This window comes from Sarcophilus harrisii, chromosome 4 (assembly GCF_902635505.1).
Source record: "Sarcophilus harrisii chromosome 4, mSarHar1.11, whole genome shotgun sequence".
In the NCBI taxonomy this organism is placed as follows: domain Eukaryota; kingdom Metazoa; phylum Chordata; class Mammalia; order Dasyuromorphia; family Dasyuridae; genus Sarcophilus; species Sarcophilus harrisii.
In genome coordinates this window covers 253806084-253831055 of record NC_045429.1, presented here as the reverse complement: position 1 = coordinate 253831055, position 24972 = coordinate 253806084, and the positions used below count along the sequence as shown (strand labels likewise).

At 32.5% G+C, this 24972-nt stretch overlaps 1 protein-coding gene across 1 annotated transcript in view; it reads right to left on the bottom strand.

Moving 5' to 3' along the window:
• HMGCLL1 (3-hydroxymethyl-3-methylglutaryl-CoA lyase like 1) overlaps positions 1-24972 on the bottom strand; it is a 213952-nt gene that overhangs the window by 73957 nt on the left and 115023 nt on the right. The window contains exon 5 of the mRNA XM_023503044.2: positions 24254-24402. Within this exon, the coding sequence (XP_023358812.1) occupies positions 24254-24402 (149 nt within the window). The remainder of the gene's footprint in view (positions 1-24253; positions 24403-24972) is intronic.

Below are 24972 nucleotides of genomic sequence, written 5' to 3'. Positions count from 1 at the left end.
TGAAAGACATTTTAAAAGTTGTCTACAGATTCAATATACAGTTAAGTTAGCAGGATGACTTGAAATCCAATCTTCTATTATATTAATAAAGGAGAAGTTTTTAGTAAATGAGAAAAATATTTTTGCTGTGTTCCATCCTGTTCAGACCATACTTAGAATATTATGTTGAATAACTGGTTATACATTAAGAATGCTTACTCACTTCATTCAAGCTAAATGAAGATCAAGCAAAGAAGCTTGAGAAGTAGCAGTCAGATAAGTAAAAGGACCAAAGGAGAAAGTTATGAAGCACAAAAGAGAGGAGAATACCAGGGAGAGGAGAATATCAAGGAGATGAAGGTGATTAACCTTAACTTGCAAAGGATGTGAATGGCAACCATAAACAAAGAGAAGACAAAGATACTCAGTTTTTAATTTGCTTGATTTCTCTGCCAAGGAGAATTATCTTTGCATCAGAAGTGATATCCAAAAAATAATTACCATAGATTTGATATGCAAGATAAGTAAGAACATTATATCTAGTTGCTTTTGATGAATGTTACCTGGTTATTCTGAGTGTTCTTTTGTGTTATTGTAACTTAAAATCTCTCTTATTTTTGTTCTAGTTCTGCTCTTTAGTTCCACATATAAGAAATCTACTATATAGATCAGCCGTTGTAAATTATAGGTATAGCCTATATAAATATCTGCATGTATATGCACAAAACATAAATGCACATATCACATAAACATTGCAGTATATACATCTATAAGCCCAATGAAACAGAAATTCTGTATTTTGTTATGTGAGGTCATGTGTGTGGTATGTTAAATAGAAAATTGAACATAATGAAAAGAAGACTATTTTAAAATAGACCTTGTTAGAGGTAAATTGCCAGTTTTAGAATGATTGGACTCAATCAGAATGTTATAATATGATATGATGCACATAAAAATATAGATGCTTGTGATAAACTGAAATTAAAAATAATTGTACCCACTTGAGAAATGATCTCAAACTATGATTCAATTAAAATCAATGCACAATTGCCAAATTGATGGTGCTTTCACCATTACCAAGTTAACAACATTTAACTCAATAGTTTCAACTAAATATGGCATTTAAATTGTCTTTCTGTTTTATTTGGATCCATAATGACATAGTCAAATAAATGGTTTAAATAATTTAAAATTATCATAATTTCTTTATTTGGTTTAAAGAATTTTAATAACAACTGTTAACTTATAACAGAGTTTGATTGTTTATTCCAGATCACAGGCCATGAGTAATAAATGTTTTCCTTGATCATTCTAAAGCTGGTTGGGCTTTAGATAAAAGTTCTCCCAAAACATAAGGTGCAGGTGCAGGGTAAGGTAAAACAGTTGAAGGGATTTGGTTTTCATTAAATTGTATAAAACCAACCAATTGTGGTCATAAATTTTAAAATTTTCACTTAGATAATTTCTATTTTCCTCTAAGCCGAGCTGCTAGAGATACATTAAAAATGAAGCCACAAGTAACTAATTGACAATAATCTGCCCCCAAAAAATTTCTAGTCAATTTCTTAGAGAAAAATATGTGCTGATCAGTCAATGTTAGTGCAGACCTATTCTTCAGCATGTTACCAGGGGCAGTGTGTTACTGTGGAAAGAGCTCTGAACCTGAAGTCTTCAAGTCAAAATGATGAGGTCCTGAGTGGCTGGGTACAACTGGGAGCATTGATGTAATTGTTCCTTGGGGCAGGTAAGGAGAAGGCTCTGATGGAGATCAGTTTAGCTTCATGATCCCACAATCTGTAGAGGTCAACCAGTCAGCAATTCAAGTTATATCAAATGCCAGCTAAGGACCTGTGCCAATGTCATGGGGGTATTTCCTATTTTCCTGGCTAATTGGTAGTTCCACTAGGAAACTTGTCCTTTCCATAATTAATAGTTAAAATCCCTTTCTTTGCTATGTGCTTTCACACTTTATTCCATATTTACCAATCCTTGCATCTATTGTATCTCTTCATTTTGTCTGTAACCTCTTCTAAATAAACAAACTTTTTGTAGAACCTCAATATTTGGTGCTTTTCCTATAGCATATCATCTGGTGCTACATCAACCACATCAAAAGGACCTTAATTTTATTCATGAAACTTACCATTTCTAAGTGTGGGAAACTGGGGAAATCACTAAACTTTTCTGATGTAAATGTAAACTAGTTATTATTTGTTTTATTTTTTTGTCAATATCAACAGGGATCATAGGAGATAATGCATACAAAGAACTATGTAAATATGGGCTATAATGGATACATACTTGACTCTCAGGACTTGAGACCCTTTCTTTAAACATTATGATAGCTATAAAGGGAAATTAAGGAATTTCCTAAATGTCTGAGGCTTATTTTTCTACCTTTTTTTTGTCTTCAAAATCCCTGTGAGTATCCCTGTGCACATAATTTGTAAATGGATTTTTGTTTTTGTTTATTGATAGGAGTCATAAGTATAAATTATTAGATAAAATCATGCTGTCACAAAATGTAATAATTTGCAAAAGAAAATGATAGTGCTTTCAGTTAAATTAATATCAACCATCTCAACTCTTTGGGATTACATTCAATTACCAGCTTTCCTTTCTCCTATTAAAGGCAGGATATTCCAAAAATATCTCAGAAGATAGGAAAAGGAAAGGAGGAAACTATTTTTTTTTGATTGAACTCTAGTCAAAATAACTCTGGTTAAAATAAAAAATACAGTTGGAAGGATATGGATACAATCCAACCTTACCTTGGCTCTTAAGGTCTCACTGCAAATAATTACTCTAAAATTCATATAGATTCTAAACTCACCCTTGCAAACCAGAATCCTTGAAATATACATTTTAGAAATGAACAGATCCCAACATTAAGGGGGTACAATACCCTCAATAGTGCAAAATGATTGTTTATCCAAGTGTATTCATTCATGGTACATAATTTTTGTCCTTGATTTTTCAGAAATCTTCCAGGAGGAGTCAGGAGTGAGGGAGTCTAGCTAGCATACTAGAAGTCTTCTAGAGCTTTTAGCATTATTTGGATATCAACAAGCATTTTGCACTGTCCACCCATTGTTCCATAATCTCCCCACATAACTGACCTATACCCTTTGATCATATATCTTCTGGATGGTAAACCTTTACAACATAAAATTATAAGGATTTTGTAGCAATTCAATGCAATTTTTTGAATTTAGAGTGCCCCTCACATTTTATATAGTCAGCAGTGGTTTGAAATAGACCATGATTAGCTTTCAATGCTCTTTATTTTTTGATTCTTTTTTTTTTTTGTAGCAATGGTTCTGTTTTTTTTTTTTTTTTCAAATATTCCTTTCTTCTCTTTTTTCAGGATAATTTGAGAATTTATATTTTACATTTTCAAGTAGTTTCAGGTACTTTGCACTTTTATTTTTTCCACTGCATATATGGGTCTGGGGGAGAGATGTCTGTTTTTTTGTGTTGTTCCTGTTCTTTCACCTTTGTCTTTTTTTTTCTGTTTCTATATCTTTAAAGAAATCTTTCTTTTTTTTTAATAATAGCTTTTATTTTTCAAAATGCAAGCAAAGAATTTTCAATATCCAGCCCTGCAAAAACTTGTGTTCCATATTTTTCTTCTTTCCTCCCTCCCTTCCCCGTTCCCTAGATAGCAAGTAATCCAATGCAGGTTAAACATGTGCAATTTTTCTAAACATATTTCCATATTTATCGTGCTGCACAAGAAAAATCAGATCAAAAACCACTTTTGTCAAGACTACCAAGAGTGGAGCCAAGATGGCAGAGTAAAGCCAGGAAGCTGCTTGAGCTCTCCCAGCTTCTCTCAGAAACCACATGAAACCAAGTCTCTGAACAGAGTCTGATGGAATGAAACCCCTCTCCAGCTCAAGAGGGAACAGAAGAACTTCAAGAAAGGCCAGTCTCCCAAGCGTAAAAAGGGTGTTCAGCCCAGCTCAGATAAACTCTGGGAAAGTCAGTGAGAGGGTCTTAATCACAGCAAATCAGCAGCTAAGATCCTCAGTCCTGGTTCAGGAGAGGAGCAGATCAGGGAGTGCAGCTTTCCAGTCCTAGGTCAGAAGGCAAACTCTGGGAAACCAGCCTGTTTACTGAACAAATCAGGCAAAACTACTCCCTGCAAACACAAATGGACGCTATGCTCAAAGACTCACAACAGTAAAACAAGAGGAAATATCAAAAGAAAAGGGAAAAAATGAGAAAGAAACAAAAAATAATTTTGATCATAGAAAGTTACTATGGTTTCAGGGCAGACCAAAACACCAACTTGGATGAGGACAAAATGTCCACAGAGGAAATCTCAAAGTGTGATATGAAGTGGTCTCATGCCCAAAGATGCTTCTTGGAAGTGCTCATAAAAGGCTTTAAAAGAGAAATAACAGAGGTAGAAGGGAAAATAAGAAAATAAATAAATAAAGGAAGGGAAAAAACTGACATAAGAAAAAACTCCTTAAAAAATACAGTTGGCCAAATGCAAAAAAAATCCCCTGAAGAAAACAACATCTTCAAAAGTAGAATTAACCAAATGGGGGAAAAAGAAGATATAAAAACTGAAGAAAATCACATTAAAAACTAGAATGGTGCAAATGGAAATCAATATTTCTGTGAGATAGCAAGAATTAGTCAAAAAACAAAAATGAATGGAAAAAAATAGAAGAAAATATGAAATACCTCATTGGAAAAACAGCCAACCTGGAAAATCAAGCCTGAAGAGACCATTTAAAAATTATTGGCCTATCTGGAGATTATAATAAAAAAAGTGCATGGAAAGCCTTCTTCTAGAAACAGAGGGGGAAATATTCACTGAAAGAAACTATAGAAAACCTTAAGAAAGAGATCCCACAAGGAAAACCCCAAGCAACATTGTTGCAAAGATTCAGAACAACAATCTCGATGGAAAAGTACTACAAGTACTGCAAGAGTCAAGATAACCCAGGATTTGGCAGCTTCTACAATAAAGCTATCAGAGAATCTGGCCACCATATTCTGGAAGGCAAAAGAGCTTGGTTTACCAACCAAGAATTAACTATCCAATAAGGCTCAGGATCATCTTTAAAGGGAAGTGATGGATCTTCAATGAAGTAAGAGACTTTCAACCATTTCTATTAAAAAAAAACAGAAATAAGCAGAAAATTTAATCTACAAACACAGGACACAAGAAATGCATAGAAAGGTAAATGGGGGGAATATATATATATATATATGTGTGTGTGTGTGTGTGTGTGTGTGTATTGTGTGTATGTGTGTGTGTGTGTATTATTTAAAGGTACCTCATTGGAAAAATAGCCATTTACATCCCTAGATGAGAAAATGATATCTGTAACTCTTGAGAACTATATCTGTTACTGGGACAGAGGAGGGCATCATATAGATAGAGGATATAGTTGTAAATGGACTCAAATACGAGAATACCAAAGAAAAAGGCATTAGGAGATAAAAAGTACTGTGCTGAGGAAAGCAAAGGTATAGTAGGAACAAATTAGATCATATGAAGAGGTACAAAAGACCTACTATAATGGAGGGAAAAAAGGAGGAAGAAGCTTGATCTTATCTGTTTTAGTTCTAAAAGGGAGTAACTTAATTTTTCAGTTGGGCATAGAAATTTATCTAACTCTATAAAGAAATAGGAGGAGAAAGAGGAAAAGAAAAAGGAGGGACAGGATAGAAGGGAGGAAAGAAACACTAGGAAAAAAAGTAAGACAAGAGAGGAAGAGTTGATGGAAAATGAGGACAGGATGGAAAGAGAGAACAAAAGTATATATAGGGGAAAAATAGGATGGAGAGAAATACAGAGCTGGTAATGATAACTGTGAATGTGAATGGGATGAATTCTCCCATAAAACGAAAGTGAATAGCAGAGTGGATTAAAAAACAGAATCCTACAATATGTTGTTTACAAGAAACACATTTGACACAGAGGGACACACACAGAGTAAAGGTAAAAGGCTGGCACAGAATTTATGCTTCAACTGAAGTAAAATAAAGCAGGCATAGCAGTTCTAATCTCAGGTAAAGCAAAAGTAAAAATAGATCTTATAAAAAGAGATGAGGGAAAATACATCTTTATATAGGGTATCATAAACAATGAAGTATTAACTATATTAAGTATGTGAGCACCAAGTGGGAGAGCAGCCAAACTCTTAGAGAAGATTTTAAGCCAATTATAGGAAGAAAAAGCAAAACTATACTAGTGGGAGACTTCAACCTTCTCTGAGAATAAGACAAATCTAACCACAAAATAAACAAGGAAGAAACTAGGGAGGTAAATACGATCTTACATCCCCTAGATTTGATAGACCTTTGGAGAAAACTGAATGGAAACAGAAAGGAATAAACCTTTTTTTTTTTTTTTTTTTTGGCAATATACGGCATTTACACAAAAATTGACCATGTATTAGGGCATTAAAAACCTCAAAATCAAATGCAGAAAGGCAGGAATAGTAAATGCTTCTTTTGCAGATCACAACACAATAAGAATTATATTCAATAAAGAGGCATGGAAAGATAGACGAAAAATCAATTGTAAATTAAATAATCTAATTCTAAAAAATGAGTGTGTCAAATAGCAAACCACAGAAACAATCCATAATGTCACCTAAAAGAATGACAATAATGAGACAATGTACCACAACCTATGGGATTCAGTCAAAGCAGTTCTTAGGGGAAATTTTATATCTCTAAACAGCTACATGAATAAAACAGGGAAAAAAAGGAGATCAATGCATTGGGCATAAAACTAAAAAAGCTAGAAAAAGAACAAATTAAAAACCTCCAATTAAATATCAAATTAGAAATTCTGAAACTCAAAAGAAAGATTGACACAAACTATTGAATAAATTGATAAAACTGAGTTGATTTTTATGAAAAACCTAACATAATAGATAAAACTTTGATTAATTTGATTAGAAAAAGGAAAGAAAAATATCATCAGCATGACAGATGAAAAAAAGGTAAACTTACCACCAATGAAAAACAAATTAAAGGAATAATTAGGAGCTATTTTGCCCAACTGTATGGCAGCAAGTCTGATAATCTAATAGAAATGGAAAAATATTTACAAAAATATAAATTGCCCAGGGTACCAGAAGAGGAAATAAATTACTTAAATAGTCCCATTTTAGAAAAAGAAATTGAACAAGTATTAAAGTCCCTAAGAAAAACGTCTCCAGGGCCAGATGCATACACATGTGAATTCTACCAAACATTTAAAGAACCAATAATTCCAGTATTATGTAAACTATTTAGAAAAATAAGTATAACAAGAAGTCCTGCCAAATTTCTTCTATGACATAAATGTGGTACTAATATCTAAACCAGGAGAGCCAAAAGAAAGAAAGAAAATTACAGAGTAATCAATCTCCTGAATGAATACTGATGCAAATATTTTAAATAAAATATTAGCAAAGAGATTACAGCAACTTATCAGCAGGATAATACACTATGACCAAGTAGGATTTATACCAGAAAGGCAGGGATGGTTCAATATCAGGAAAACTATTCCCATAATTGACATATCAATAACAAAACCAACAGAAATCATATGATAATCTTAACAGGAGCGGAAAAAGCTTTTGACAAAATACAGCATCCATTCCTATTGAAAACACTAAAGAGGGACAGCTAGGTAGTACAGTAAATAGAGCACCAGTTCTGAATTCAGGAGGACCTGAATTCAAATCTGGTTTTAGACACTTAACACTTCCTAGCTCTGTGACCCTGAGCAAGTCATTTAACCCCAATTGCCTCAGCAACAAAACAAAACAAAACAAAAAACACTAAAGAGCATAGGAATAAAGGGAGCTTTCCTTAAAATAATAAGTAGTATTTGTCTAAAGCCCACAGCAAACAGTACATGTAATGGAGAGAAGCTGGACACATTCCCAGTTAGATAAAGGATGAAACAAGGATGGCCATTATCACTACATTGTACTAGAAATGATGGTGTTAGCAATAAGAAAAGAAAAAGAAATTAAAGGAATTAGAATAGACAATGAGGAAATAAAACTATAAGCCTTTGCAGATATGATGATATACTTACTGAAAACCTATTTGAAACATATAAAAGCTATAACAAAGTTGCAGAATATAAAATAAACCCACACCAATCATCAGCATTTCTATCTATTACTGACAAAGCCCATCAGTAATAGATAGAATGAAAAATTCCATTTAAAATAACAATAAAATAAAATAAAATATTTGGGGGCATATCTGCCAAGACAAATCTAAGAATTATGAGAACACAATTATAAAGCACTTCTCACACAAAGTCACATCTAAACAACTGGAAAAATATTAATTGCTCATGGGTAGGCTGAACTAATACAATAAAAATGACAACTGTGCCTAAATTGGCCTACTTGTCCAGTCCATACCACTCCAACTGCCAAAAAATTTTATAGAACTAAAATAATGAAATAACAAAATTCATCTGGAAGAACAAATGGTCAAGAATATTAAGGGAACTAATGAAAAAATACAAAGGATGGTGGCTTAGCACTACCAAACTGAAATGTATAATATAAAGTAGCAGTCATCAAAACCATTTGGTACTGGCTAAAAAATAGAGTGGTAGATCAGTGGAATAGATTGGATACATGACAATCAAGGCCTATAGCAATCTAGTATTTGATAAACTCGCAAATTCCAAACTCTGGAATAAGAACTCAATATTGACAAAAATTGTTGAGAAAAATTAAAAAATACTATTCAGAAACTTGGCATAAGACTTATATTTCATATTTTGTTACCAAAATAAGGTCAGAATAGGTACATGGATTTGAGTATAAAGGGTGATACCACAAGCTAATTAGGAGAGGAAGAGATAGTTCACCTCAGATCTTTGGAGAAAGGAGAAATTTTCAGATGACAAAATTAAAAACTATCCACAGTCATATGAAACAATACTGTAGAATCACTTTTGATTAGAGAAATGAAAATTAAAACAACTTTGAGATACCACCTCATACTTTTCAGATTGATTTAGATGACAGGAAAAGATAATGATAAATGTTGGAAAAGATGTGGGAAAACTGGGATACTAATGCAATTGTTAGTGGAATTATGAAATGACCCAACCATTCTAGAGAGCAATATGAAACTATGCCCAAAGAATGAAAAAAAAAAAAACTATACATGCCCTCCTATCCAGCGGTTACTATTGGGTCTGTATTCCAAGGAAATCATAATGGAAGGAAAAGGACCCACATTTACAAAATGTTTGTAGCAGCTCTTTTCATGGTAATAAAGAACTGGAAAATTAGTAGATGCCCATCAATAGCAGAATGGCCAAATAACTTATGGTATATGAAGATAATGAAATATTATTGTTCTATAACAAATGATAAACAAGCTAATTTTAGAAATTCCTGTAAAGATTTACATGAACTGATACTCTGCAAAACAAACAGAAACAGGAATACACTGCACACAGTAACAGCAAGCATGTGCAATGATCAATCATGAAAGATTCGATTCTTCTCAATGATTTTATGAATCAAAACAATCCCAAAAGATTTTGGATAAAAAATATCATCTGCTTCCAGAAAAAGAATAATGGAGATTGAATGCAAATCAACACATGCTATGTTCAATTCTTTTTTGGTTTTTCTCTCCCATGGTTTTTCCCTTTTGCTCTGATTTTTCTCCCCAACACAGTTAATAAAGCAATGTGTTTTAAAAATAAACTGATTAATTTTTTAAAATCACCTTTGTCTTTGTTAAGATTTTCTACTTCTTAACTTAGAGACTGATCTGTAAGAATCCATGCTTGGAATCCCTGATGGAAAAACATAGGTTACTAAAGAAAAGTCAAATGATTGATTCTATTTTTCTTCTGCTTATTGTCCTTCATCCAATTTAAATTCTAAATATTAAAGGATAGTTCTTCATTAAATTTCTTTATTTCTATATTTATTGTTATTTTAAGATGGAATAGTACATATAGTTTTACACTAATTTCCTGTTTTTGTTTTTGTTTTTTTGCAAATGATTGTTTCCCAAACCAATTTTATCTTTGCCTGTCATATCTCAATACTCATCTTTCTTGACCTCTCTGAAGCATATAACACTGTCCACAATCCTCTAATCCTAAATAATCCTTCCTCTCTAGGTTTTCATAATATTACTCTCTCTTCCTTCTCTTCCTATATGTGTAACTGCTTTTTCATATTTTTACTTCTTAGATCTTCTTTTTTGCCATGCTTTCTAACTGTGAATGTCTGTATAAATTGTCTGTAAGCCTTGTTCTACTATTTTCTCTAGACTTTCTTCCTAAGTAATCTGATAAATTCCCAAGTTCAGTTACCATTTCTAAGCAAGTGGTTTGCATCTCTATTTAACTCCACTTTTTCTTTGGAGTTTGAACTCACATCTCCATCTGCCTTCAAGCATCTCAAAATCAATAAGTCTAAAACAGAACTAATTATCATTTTGCCAAAACATCTTTTCTCTTCCTAACTTCCTTATTGTATCTTCCTTTACTCATTCTCCCAATTTCACAATTAGTATCATCTTCAACTCCTTACTGTCACCCACACAACATATCCAATGTTTCCAAATATTTTGTTTTTACTTTCACATCAGGTCTCCTATACATTCTGCTCCCTGCTGAAAAAGAAACACTAACCTCCTGTAAACCACAATACCATCTAGTAGTCTTCTAGAGGGTCTTTCACCCTCCTAAAGTATAAGTACATCTTATGGGGAAGATAAGGATGTAAATAAGAAAGGTAGGAATAAATATTAAGTATTTACTATATGCCATTGGGCCAATCCCTGCACAAGTGTCTTCACATTTGATTCTCTCAACAATTCTGGGATATTATCTTGATTTTACAGATGAGGATACAGAGGCAAAATAGAAGCTTAAAGATTTGTCAGGATCTCACAGATAGAAAGTGCCTGGGTCTTTATTTGAACTCAGATCTTTTTGATTCTATGTCTAGTATTGTACACTGTGAACATTTAAAAATTACCTTCCTTCTAATCTTCATGTACTATATTTTTTCCATCATTATCATGCAATGTCCGTGATGGAATAACCTTTTTTTGCATGTGTCTGCCTTTATTTATAGCGCTAACATTTAGCATAGTCCTTGACATATAGTATCAACTTAATAAATCCTTGTAACAAATTGATGATAAGGAGATCAACAATTTGCTGCCTTTGGTGGTTTCTGAGTTCTTTTGAATTTTTCATTATGTGATTAAATGTAGAAAACAGCAAGAATCTATGTTGACAGCTTTTATTTGTTTCATACTCCATTTTTCAACATCAGAAATTCATATGATTAGGTCTGGCTGGAGCTGCTGAAATTGAACATCATATTAAACCTCATCATCCTTCCTCCTAGTTCTGTCTATGCAACTTCAATTATTTATTCAATAAATGCACACCTAGATTACAAGCAGCTGATTTAGAAATAATTCTTGAAGTGGTAAGTGGGTTTTTTTTTTTCCTTCTGTTAAAGGATTCTCCAAAAGAATAACAACAATAATCAAAACTAGCACTATATCACTTACATATTCCACTTCTGACTCATTGTGATTCAGTGGTTTTGAAATCAGAGAACTTTGGTTCAAATCACACCTCTGTAACCTACTAGCTATATGGCTGTGTTAAAGTCACTTTATTTTTCTTGGACTTCTTTTTCTCCTATACAAAATTAGGGTTATATGTCTTCTTCAGTTCTTTCCACCTCTAAAACAGTATTCCTATAATTCCATCATTAACTAGTAAGTTAGTCACCTCTTTAAATTTATTTTCAAGCCTAGGTGGCTTCATTTCATTCAAACAGAGGTATTGATCTAGGTGGCCCCTAAAACCCATATCTAGCTTTGGAGTGCTATGATGCTATGAAATAAAGTGTGATTTATATTCTATCACTGATGAACATGCTGAACTACTCTAGGCACAGGAATACTTAAGAAATTATGGCTTTTAATCAGTGATCATGAAGTCAAAAGCTCAAAAGTTCTAGCTCTGTCACATGCACTGCATGATGGTAGTGCCTAAAGTGTTGAATGTAAAGTCAAAATGACCTGAGTTCAAATTGTGCTTCAGGCAATTTCTACCTGTATGTGCATGGACAGATCATTCTCATTGGTCATCCATTCCTTCTTTGTGAAACAGGGAGTGGGAGTAATAACTCCTAAGCCCACATCACTTGGGTCTTTTATTGTTCAGTCATTTGAATTGTGTCCAGCTCTCCATGACCCAATTTGGATTCTTTTTGGCAAAGACACTGATGTAGCCTGCTATTTCCTTTCCCAGATCATTTTACAGATGAAGGAACAGAGGTAAAATTAAGTTAATTAAACAGTATCACATAGCTACCACATCTGAACTTTGTTCCTCCTAACTCCACACCAGGTGTTTTATCTCCCGTACCACCCAGTTGTTCCTTACTTGTTTTTTGATAGAAATAAATGATTATATAAAATGATGTGTAAAATTATACACACATATGCTGTATGTATTTTCTTATTATATCTTGTCAAATCAACTAACATTTATTAAGTGTCTATGATGGAAAGACAAAGCTAAGTGACTTTTTACTAATTGCATTGTCTTGGCTCATAACTTCAAAGAAAAGTTAATGTAACCTCATTCTTACTCAATCTAAAAACGATTTACTCTTTTCGGCCAGTCACACACTGGTCCCAGTTATAGAGTAGAAGATCTGGAAGGAGGGAGGGATTACCTAATGAGACAAAGAACAGCAATTTTTTTTTTTTTTTTTTTTTTTTTTTTTTTTTTTTTTTTTTTTTTTTTTTTTTTTTTACTGAATATACATAAGCACTAGGCAATAGTATGCATCAATAAGATTATCTCTCCAGGTCACTGATTATAGATACACATTCAAGTCAATCACAGTAACAGATTTTAAAAAGCCATTTGGTTTGTAGCTAATATTCTTTTTCAATAATGGCTTGCATACAATTCATAAAAAGTGGGACTTAATAATACATTTAGTTTATTCCTATTGCATGTATCTGTAACTAAGAACTGTACATTTGCTTTAAATAATTAAGTCCTTATCTATTTCTTAGGGCCCAGATCATAGAAGAAATAATGCTAAAAAACCTAACCATTCTAGATCTATTTTCATGCTATTTAATATCTTTTTCCACATATTTTTTTCTCAATATCACATCTTTTTATCTATATTTTTGCCCTATAAATCTGTATGGCATAAATTTTAAAGCCAAGGTGATATTTATTTCTGTGACTTAAGGTACAAATACATTCATTTCAATAAAGGTTCAAACTGGGAATATATTTTGCTTTGTTATGCATATTATTAAAGGACTTTGTTCTTCCTCACTGCAGTGGGAATGAGTCAATGAGATGCAATGAAGGAAATTTCTTTTTTTTTTTAATGCACAGAAGTCTTCAACCTCCATTCCCATTTCTACTACCATTAACACAGTGATGTCTATTCCTAATTATATCCCCTTGTCTCTGCTCAGCCCTCCTACTTGGCCTAATGCATCCTGGCTAAAATACAGGTTTGCACAGCTGGTACTCTGTCCTCTTGATGAGATTAAATTCAGGAAATCAAATGATGAGATTAGGGTCATCCTAACTATGAAATAAAGTGTGATTTATATTCTATCACTGATGAACATGCTGAACTACTCTGGTGGTCAAGGAGTTAGATGATGAGATTAGTGGCACATTGGGGTTCAGAGAACCAAATGAAGAGGTTTGGCTCTCCTAAACCACTTTAAGATTAGCACAAGGTAGGGAGTTTTGGAGAACCCCCTTTTGGAAGCACAGAGATCCTTCATAAATGAATTTATGAACCCAAAAAGCTAGACTGATAAAAAGAAGTTTATTATTGGCATTGGGAAGTCAGCCTTTGCTATGCATGAATAGAAAGGCTGAATTCCTTAATGGTAAGGTCCCAACATGGGAGTAAAGTTTCTAATAGAGAAATCCTGACAGAGAGATATAAAGTCTCATTAGGGAAATCGGTGAGGGCAATAAAGAGAGGGTAACGCTGAAAGAGAATAATATTCCAACAAGCAGAAGCTACTATGCCAGGAAGAGAGAGAGTTTCCTTGGCATGGTATATTAGCTCCTCTGGAAGGAGTGAGTACAAGTTGGCTCTTTTTATCTACGAGCTGAGTTTCAGCTTGAGCTGTAATTGAATAGAAAATCTCCAATTCAATGAGGTTAGAATCTCCAACTCTGGACTCAGCTAGCCCCACCTAGATTACAGAATGAAGCTGTTTGTCCTTGGGCAGGGTCTTTACAGTGGCAGGATTCAAGGAGAAAGTCTCCTTGAAGGAACTTCTCAAGTGCTCTACCTCATGGCTCATTCCCAAAGTCAGAGAGAGAGAAAGAGAGTTTTGGGGCTACCTTCATCACTCTGCTCCAGGACAAGGAGTAGATATGAAAAGCAATAGCAGTAAAGAAGATATGGCTGCTGTTTTCTCATACCCCAGGACAAAAGTAAGATCTTGGGCATCAAGAATGACAAGGTTACTAGTGGCAACATGCCCATTCCCTGTAAGGGGGAACAAGGATACTACTGGGAAAAGGATGAATGGAAATTCCTTCAAGGCATATAATGACCCCACACAAAATTATGTGATTATTTCACAGATGGATCTATTGCAAACAAAACAAGAGAGTATCCACAAATGGACAGAACAATGCGATGTCTAGAAGCCTGTTGCTAATACTCAGAGCAAAGAAGAAAAAAAAACAATAATAGTGCTGGAAAAATATTATGCATAGCAAGAAAAAAAAAGTTACAAAAAATAAAACAAATAACAAGGAAGCTGAAGAAGCTGTTGTAAATTACATTAAAGAGATGTCTCCTGTTACTGAGGGGAATGTGTGCTTTGACTATATTATTTTTTACCCCAAATGCAGCTAGCAGGCCAAATATTTCCTAAGTATGTATTTATTCCTCATCACTGAAAAAATATGATATTATATCTTAATCTTACTCAGCAAAGCTATTCACATACCTTGAATTAATTATATTAAGGTCTTTTGGGATGAATCCTCTTTAGATATAATCTAATCATTGTTATTGAATGTTTTCTTCAACAATTTTCTCCTTGGCATTCCAAATTAGAGGGAAATTAAAACTCCAAAAATAAGAATTTTTTGCATTTTTGTGGACTGTTATTTTTCTCTTATAAGGATAATTTTCCTATTTTCAGTTATATGGATAATATAATTACCTTTCAAACAGTTTTGTTTTGTTTTAATGTGTAGAAAAGAACAGAATGAAGGACAAAAGGAAACAATGATAAGCAAGACAGCTTTGATAGTTATATTGGAATTTGTTATATGATTAAAGGAAAAGCAAGCTGTACATGAAAGAGATTCAGGGTTTCTTTACTATCTTCTCTTTTCTCTTCTCATTTGTCTATGATAATGCTCATTTTATTTGTTGTTTGTTAAATTTATAATTAAAGCATAAAGATATTCAAATATATTTGTGTGTATTTAAGATATGTACATCTTATGTATATGTATATATATGAGGATATATATATATAAATACATCTTAATTTCTGTTATATATAACTATGCCTAGGATTAAAGCTTGGCTTGGAAGTCTTATACTTGAATAGATAGACAGATGGAGAGATAGATAAGATATTGTTATGAACATTCCCAGACACAATGTAGAACTTCTAAGAGGAAGCATTAAGTCCATTGACTTGCTCATGGAAATTATCAATCCACTTCTTGCCCGGATATAGCAAGGCATAAGAGTGGAAAAACAAATATTCAAGCTAAAAAAATCCTATTGCTCATTTCATTCTTTCCTCAAAAGCTTTCAGTGATAGCTATTAAGCCATGACTACACAAATACAGCAAATTCCTATTAACTCTTGCTAGCTATGTATTTTTTTTCTGGCACCCATCAGTGCCAGACTAATATATTGGGCTAAAAAGAAATATCCAGGCTCAAACCAACCATACACATGGGAAGAAAATCTCTTTGCCAGATGTCTCACTTTTGAGACACATTTTGCTACAGGATACTTTCTAGAATTTGCATTTCTGTTTAACTGCTAAAGTTAAGGAGTGTAAGGAAAATGTCATTCACTCCCAAGAATATGGCACTATATTCACTCAAGTGTTTCATTGTAAGATAAGAAATTCAGTCATCAAAAGTTCTCATTATCATGCATGTATTACATTGTTCATTTGCCTTTTTCATGAGAAGCTCTCATTACATATTACACCCTAAAGGAAGAATGTGAAAGAAAAGAGTATTGTCTCATCTAACTCTGTTGCCCTGAAGCTTTAGATCCAAAGTATAATTATATTCATTATTAGATGGCTACCAAAGGGAAGGAACATGATCAATAAAATATTATCTGAGTAATCAAAGCAGCTCAGTAGTTATGATCTGAACCAATACTGACATTTTAGAAGTTTAAAATCAAAAGTTCATAGATTTATATCTAAAGAGGATATGAAATTACCTTGTCCAGTCCCCTATTTTGAAATTTGGGGAAATTGTAAACCCAGAAATTTTAAGTGATTTGCTTATGGTCACACAGGAAATAAGTAGCAGAGCTAGGCCCTCTAATTCCAAAATCAATTCTTTGTCCACAAAATCATGAAGAAGTTGAAATTTTTTTAATAGTGGGGTCAACCCATTATTAATTTTATAACATTTATGGTGACAGCATTTTTGAAAATAGAGACCATGAACTTCAATGAATGAGTTATATTCACAATTTAAGTATGATACTATTTCAGGTCAACCTAAAAAGAAGTTTCCTGACCATAAGGGTTATTAAACATGGAAATGGGTAACCAAAGCAAGTTGTGGATTTTCCCTTGAATATCCTTAAAACTTCTTTTGGATTCTCATTTGTGTTGGGTAATTTAAGAATAAACTAACCAGAAAACAGGTGGGGGAAGAACAAAATGAATTTATCAGGTCACTGGTTTTTTTTGTTTGATTGTTTTTTAATGATTCTGTGATTTCTATATTTCTTATCATAAAAGTTATAAATTCTAATGAAAGAATATTTTTCCTCCTGCTATAATTTTCTCTATGCAGCTAAATGATAAGGTCACCTAATATTTTCTGAAATTATGTCATTTATATAGTGGTTTAGAGAAAGTTCTTTAGATAAAGAACTGGCTTACTGACAGGAAAAACTAGGGTGAGGTGTCATTTTTTGACAAATACTGGCTATGTGGCGACTCACTGAATTTGTGCTGCTGACAGCTCTCAGAGATTGTACCAATATGAATTAGTGTTTCTGCTTTGAGAGATCAAACCTTGTCATGGTTTTACAACTTAGAATTTTATTCTTATTCTCATTCCCTAAATATTTATTTGAAAATTCAGTGGATATTATCCCATAGTTTGTGGTTGAAATATCCTTTAACATTATAGAAGGGAAGTTTTACATGTTTATACTGATAAAAACTAAACAAAAATTTTATGAATGCATATGCTTCAGTAGGTCAGTCAATGGGCAGTGAAATCCTACCTAAGATGCACTAGCTAATACACTGAGGGAGCTAGGAGGTGCAGGGAATTGAGCCTAGCTCAGGAAGACCTTAGCTAGAATCTTGTGTCAGATATTATCTAGCTATGTGATTATGGTTAAGTCACTTAGCACCTCTGTACCTCACTTTTCCTATTTGTAAAATGGGGATAGTAACAGTACCTCAGAGTGTTGTTGTAAGGATTAAATTAACATATATAAAATATTTAGTAAACCTTAAAGTGCTATATAAATGCTAGGTATTAGTATGGTGAGTATATAAAACTACCAAAGGAAAAGAGTTTTACATTTTTGAATTTTGTTAGCAATAAAAAGAACAAATATAGATTGATTATAATATGGTTATATCTGCACTGAGAAAAGTGACTTAAAAGCATTTTATGCAATGTGCATTTTAATGAAATTTTCTTTCAATGAATTTCAACTGATAAAATGCTAGCAAATAATTACATTTATCATATGCTTTTCATTTTTTCTGCTCCTGTCTGTCCTTTGTAATTCAGGCAGCCACTAGAAAAACAGCAGAGAATTTTGTAAATGTCACCTGAATTACACATGAAAGAATGAAGCCCTAAATGTAGATATTTCAATACTGTCTCACAGTATTGTGAAAGCATGTTGTTGAAAGTATGTGTACCTGTGGTTAGCTGACCACACATTTTATAATATTGATTTGGCACAGTGTCCTTGTTGAATGTGTCCCAGATGTTATGTAAAGTTCTGTGCATTCACAAAAAAGTGTATGTATATGTATATTTATATATACATCTGTGTGAGTGTATATAAAACAATGGCCTTTATGATTCTAATAAAAACTACTACTTAAACCATATGTAAGTTTTCTATTTTTATAAACATTTAAACTGTTTTTGTAAACATTTATAAAACAATAGTGTCTTACAGATTTTAAATCTGACAGCTGACGACAAATTTTCTGGATGATGATCAAGTATATGTTGATGCAGCTGTTGCAGTAGTAAGACATACATACTGAAGGCTATATTAGTTAAGTATATACATTTTTTCTTATTTATAAGAGTCACCAACAGTCAATGACTTACACTGAGTACATAAATTCTAGTTTGCCAGTAAAAATATAGTCAAATTTAAGATCTGTAAAATTTGAGGGCAAGTTATTCTCAACTGAACACATAAATGTTTAAGCTAAATATGTAAGTATTTGTTTTAAAGATAAATAGGATAACCTAAAAACCAGCAGTAGTGTTCTAAATTGAAATCACTTTGGTATTGGAAAATATACATATGAATGAAATACACTAAGAAATTTTTCTTGCGATTTGTATGCCATGCATTCTCCTAAACACTTTTCAGCATGTTGATAATATTGTATAGTAATGTATAAGACAAGGCAATGTATAATGTGCCTCTTTAATTTTTGAACGTTAGAGAACTGACCTTACAACAAAAATGAAAATGGTTCAGGAAGCTGGATAGTACAGCAAATATAATATCTGATCTAAAGTAAGAAAATTTTTAGTTCAAATCTGTGCCTTTGAGGAAGCCATTTAATTTATGTTTGGCTCAGTTTTCTCATTTGTGTAAAAAGATGTGGATGATGATAATAGCACTACCCCACAAGATAGGCAGCCAGGTAGCTCAGTGAATAGAGTTCTGGGCCTGTAGTTAAAAAGACCTGAGCGTGAATCTGCATTCACACATTTACTAGCTGTGGGAACTTGGGCAAATCACTTAATTTCTGTTTGTGTTAATCCACTGGAGAAGGAAATGGCAAAATACTCTAGTATCTAGACCATGAAAACTCCATGGACAGTATAGTCTGTGGGATCATGAAGAATCAGGTACCACTGAACAATTGAAGAACAACAATACTCTACAAGGTTGTTGTGAAGAATAAAATGAAATAATATTTGCAAAACACTTTGCAAACTTTAAACTACTTTGTATAAGACTAAAATACTACACAAATTTTAGGGATGATAATATTTCTTCTAACATATACCAACATGTCACAATGTCTTAGTAGCCTTGACCTTAAGAGTCTATAAAATTCTAAGAATATGGGAAGATACCAATCTATCCTGGTAGAAGGAGCTTCACATGAATTTGCTTATATCAATAAAACTACTGGTCCAGTTCCAATACCTTTATTATAACATGTTTTTATTTTTGTTCCCTGATGATATCCTTAGATTCAGGAAAGCTGGATCCATTTTTATTAGTTAATAATAAAATAAAAAAGCAGACAAAGGGCATATATCATTCTTATAAAGAAAACTTCAATGATTTATATTGATAAAGACTCTTCAAATTGTTAACTGTACTCTTCATTTTTATATAGTCTGTGTGATTAAACTTGCCTAAAATATTCAAATGGATTTTGTGTATTGATATGAATATTCCATCCAACACCTGCTTGCCATTCTGTGAGACTCTTATCTATGTCTAATCATAAATTTGCTATAGGAAGTATACATCATGTGGCATCTCTTGATATCTCAAGAACATTAGTGGTTGTTCATGTGGTATAGTAATTAAGGTCCTGGCCTTGGAATCAGAGAGAACTGAGTTCAAATCCTCCTAAAAATTATTAGTTCTTCAGGTAAGAGTAAGTTATTTTAACTCTTGGGACCTCAGTTTCCTTATCTGTAAAACAAAAAGGTTGAGTTCAAAGTCCTCCATAGTTCCTTCCAGCTCCAAATCTGCAAAATACCAGTTATTTCTCACTCTAGCAAAATATTTAGATCTAATCCTTCAGAGACTGTCTGTTCTTTATATTATAACGTGTTCATACCTGCCATATAACATTCCATTCCTGACAATGTGACACTCATTTTTTTCCCTTTATTTTGAGACACTAATATTCTATGATATAAATCACATAACAACAACAATAGAATATTGATACTTCAAAATAGATCTTTGTAAAAGGAGATGTTTGGAATATTTAAAGGAGCTTTTCAATTTTTCCATATTCAATTCAGTTGACAATTCATTTTGTAAATTTTTAGCCCAACTAGTTGATTCTCCACTTGCACTGCTTATCTAAGACTCATTGCTGTTGGAAAAACTTTCTAGGTTTCATTCTTTATTTACTTCTCTATTTCTGTGTGGATGGTTAGGGTAAATTATTTTAACTATTTAAAGTTGTTTTTTAGAAGTCTTTGAAATGGGCTCATACTTGATACAACCAGGAAAATGTAAGAGAGGAAACAATATTCAAATGTATTTTTGTTGGTTATTTAAAAAATAGTAGATAGAGTAAAATAATTATCAAAAAAGTTGTTCTCCAAGATGTTTTCATGCATACATGGTAATTACACAAGATTCCCTGAAAGCTTTAATAACAGAAACACTTTAGTTCAACTACCCTCTTATCTTTAATATCAAAGAAAGGATAAAATAGGGAGACATGCTTGTCAGCAATGCCCATTCACCACTGGCATGGAAGAGATCCCACCCATAGTTCAAGTTGAAGAGGAAATGTTAAAATCTTATATATTCTCTTGTTTGGAGATGAAAATTCTAACCTACAAATATAAATTAATTTATTATAATATTTATTTGTCTTTTCTGATTCAAATGAAGATTGTACTTGTCCTTTAAAGTCTTTCTTTTTTATGAGAGCAAAAAAAATCACAGATTTTATAGTTGTACTTTTTTGTATAGGAAAAGACACATTTATTTTCTATTAATTCTTTAAAAAACAGTTACATTTATTGGGGGAAAAGACAGACACACAAATATAAAACAAAAAACAAATAAAAAACTTGACCTTTCATGAAAACTCTCACTGTAGAGAATTACTAGACACAACAATATGAAAAAATGTTGGGAGAAAAATCAAACAATAACACAAAGTGTTAAATGTTCTTTAAATGATTAGCCCTCTTCACAGATTTTCTCTCAGACATATTTTTTTTTTTCTCTAGAATAAGCTCCTGAAGGATAGTAATGCTTCATTTTTTTATCACTGAAGACTCACTTACCATGACTTTGGCTGAGTTTTATGTATCAGCTTGAAGGACTTTGTACAATGTTTTAGGCTGTACATCAGTCATTGGAAGCCAAGTTTACCTATACACAGAAAGACTCAACACCAGATAATTAGATGGCAGATGATATTTTAGATAAACTCATATAAAACATATGTAAGCCCCAGTTCCAAAGACCATAAAGATGGGTGGAGTTGGCAAGAATCAGAGAGATTCAGTCATCTCTCTCTGAATTCTCTTCAAATTGCTTAGAACTCGCTCTACAATTGATTTGGATGTTTCTGGCTTCAGTTCAAGAGACAAGATGGGAAGGGTTATCTCCACTTCAGTTTGCTGAAAAGACTGGGAATTCAGAAGTTTTCCCACTTTTGACAATTCTTCCCTGCCCCTCATGCAGGACAGGGTATTCATCTCCATCAATAAGGAGAAAAAGCCACAATAATGAACTTTGAAACTAGGGTTACATATATCCTAATGTCAAGAGGGGTACAATATGCAGTGATGAATGAAAAATTATCTATCTTTAATGTATCAATGTACATGAGTATATGCCTTTTAGCAATAAAGAAAGTTACTTTATAAATTCATTGGATGTTAGAGAAATGACAGCTTTGGATTTATTATTTACAATAGGTTAATTCCAAGTAGGCAACTTAAAATTTATCAAGTATATAGCCTCCTAATCAAGATCTTTACTTCAATCCAGTTCCCATCTCTTCCAATTTAATTTCTATTAAATTGCCAAATTGATATTGTTAAAATACTGGCCTGATTGTCTCTACTGAGTCTGTATCACAAAGAGATCATGTAAGAGGGAAAAAAAATCCACATGTGCAAAAATGCTTATAGTAGTCATTTTTGTAGAGGTAAGAAAATGGAAATTGAGTGGATATCCATCAGTTGGGGAATGGCTGAATAAGTCACAGTATACAAATGTAATTGAGTATTATTATTCCATAAGAAATGATGAGCAGGCTGATTTCAGAAAAGCCTGGAAAGACTTATATGAACTGATATTAAGTAAAAGGAGCAGAACCAAGAGAACATTCATACAGTAACAACAAGATTATGCGATGTTCAACTATGATGAACTTGACTTTTCAATAATGTGGTGATTAAAGGCAATTCCAATAGACTTGGAATAGAAAGTGTCATCTACATCCAAAAAGAGTGTTTTCATCTTTTGTGTTGTTTGTTTGTTTGCTTATTTTTTTTTTTCTTTCTTGTGTTTGTTTCCCTTTTGATATAATTTTTCTTGTACAGCATGACAAATATGGAAATATGTTTAGAAGAACTACATATATTTAACCTATATAGGATTGCTTGTGGTTTTGGGGAGAGGGAAGGTGGGGGATAAAGGAAGAAAAATTTAGAACAGAAAAATTTTGCAAAGGCGGATGTTGAAAACTATCTTTGCATGTATTTGAAAAAATAAAATACTATTAAAAATAAAAATACAGATCTGGACATAACATACCCTTATCAATAAGCACCAGTGTTTACCTAATGTTTATAATATAAAACTTAAGTGCCTCTATTTAACATATAATGTCATTTAAAATCTGACTCCAATATCCCTTTCCACACTGCTTAACCATTATCCCCTTCATTTACTTTATGGCCCATCTGAATTTGCCATTTGCTGTTCCTTACAAACAATATTCCATCTCCCATCTTCATACTATCCCTGGTGCTTGGAATGTATTTCCTTCTCCCATCTGCCTCTTAGGATCCCTAGCTCTCAAAAAACTCAGCTCATATGACATCTTTTTCATGAGATCTTTCCTGATATACCTCCTGTTAATTATTCATTTAATATATTAAATATTTCTCCAGGGAAATATTTTTCCTGGGAAATATTTCTTCATTTTTATCTATGATCAGTGTCTTGCACTCTAGTTGGCAAAAAAAGGTGCTTAACAAATAAAGGTTAATAATAGTAATCTGTTATGGTTAATTGAGTTGTGTACCTCATGAGTTTTGAAATAATCACCTGTGGACAGCTTCCAGCAATAATGGCTAGAATTTGTATAGTGCTTTAAGTTTCACAAAGCATTTACAAACATTATTTCATTTGGTCCTCATAACCTAAATGCTTTTATTTTTCTCATTTTAAAGATGAGATGAAATAGGTAGAGGTTAAATGATTTTCCCAGAAGTACACATCTATTCAGAATTTAAAGTTGGGTGTGAATTCAGGTATTCCTGAGTCCAGGACTAGCAGTCTCGCCACTGTACTATTTAGATGTCAAGCAAAAATTTAAAGAAAATGAGGCTGATTCATTTATAAAATTGTAGAAAGAAAAAAATATGAATTTGAAAAATTACAAAAAATTTATATAGTATGATTAGTATTATTATATTAATCCTACAATGTAATATAACATAATGTAATGTGAAATATAAATAGCTTAAAAGAAGCCAAAGGAAACAAACTTCTTGTTAAAATTCATATAAGTTATAAATGATTATTAATGTCATTAAATTATAGATTTATAATTGGAAGAGGTCTTCGAGGCCCTAATTGAAAATAATAAGAATTTCTAATAGATCTTGCTGACTTGATTTTCTATATTCTTTACAATTATTACTTATAATAATTTTTTAAAAGAACATTCCCTCTCATTTTTTATTTCCTACCCTATAACAACCAAGGTAAATAGACTACAGAAGACAGCTTTAAAAAAGCAGGAAATTTAAGGAGAAAAAACATTTCAAGTGCATCAGTTCATAAAATATAGTTACTTGCAAAGTTTAATAAATACCCTCGCACTGGAACATTAATATGCCTTGCTGACTTAACAACTGCTTCAAATCTCTCCATGCTTTCTTCGATAGAACAATTAATGTTCTTCTTACTGAAAGACTCAGATGCTGCCCCAAATACTGACACCTCTGTGGCCCCAGCTGCAATCTGTAAAACATAATTCAGAGGCAAAAATTTGAGACCTCACAGATGGTAATTAAGTGATGTTAGAAGGAAGAAATTAAAACAGATTTGTTTTCCCCTAAATCTTTGGTATGTGATTATTTTCTACCATCTAGCATTTTTACTCTATCACTCTGATTTATAACAATTTTATAAATGGTAATAATAATGTAATTATGAGGCTGGAAAGATATTTACAATTTTTAATTAACATTTATTTACTGTAAGTGATATTTTTCCTTAGCAATATCTCAATTGAAAGAGGGAAAAGACAGAACTTTTGTTAAAATTTTTTTTGGTTGGTTTGTTGTTGTTGTTTATTTGTTTGCAATAGAAACTACTCTGTTAAAATAAAATTGTCCAAAGCTGGAATATTAAGGCATTAGACTCCTTTCTCCTCTCAAATTCAAGAAGCAATTAGTTTTTTTTTTTTAAAACAACTTTTCTTTTTAGAGGTTCTCCAATGTTGACTTCTTTTTATTGTTACAAGAAAACCTTTCCTCTTTTTTTGTTTTTTGCTTACCTCACATCTTTCATTCTTTACCAACTCCCTTG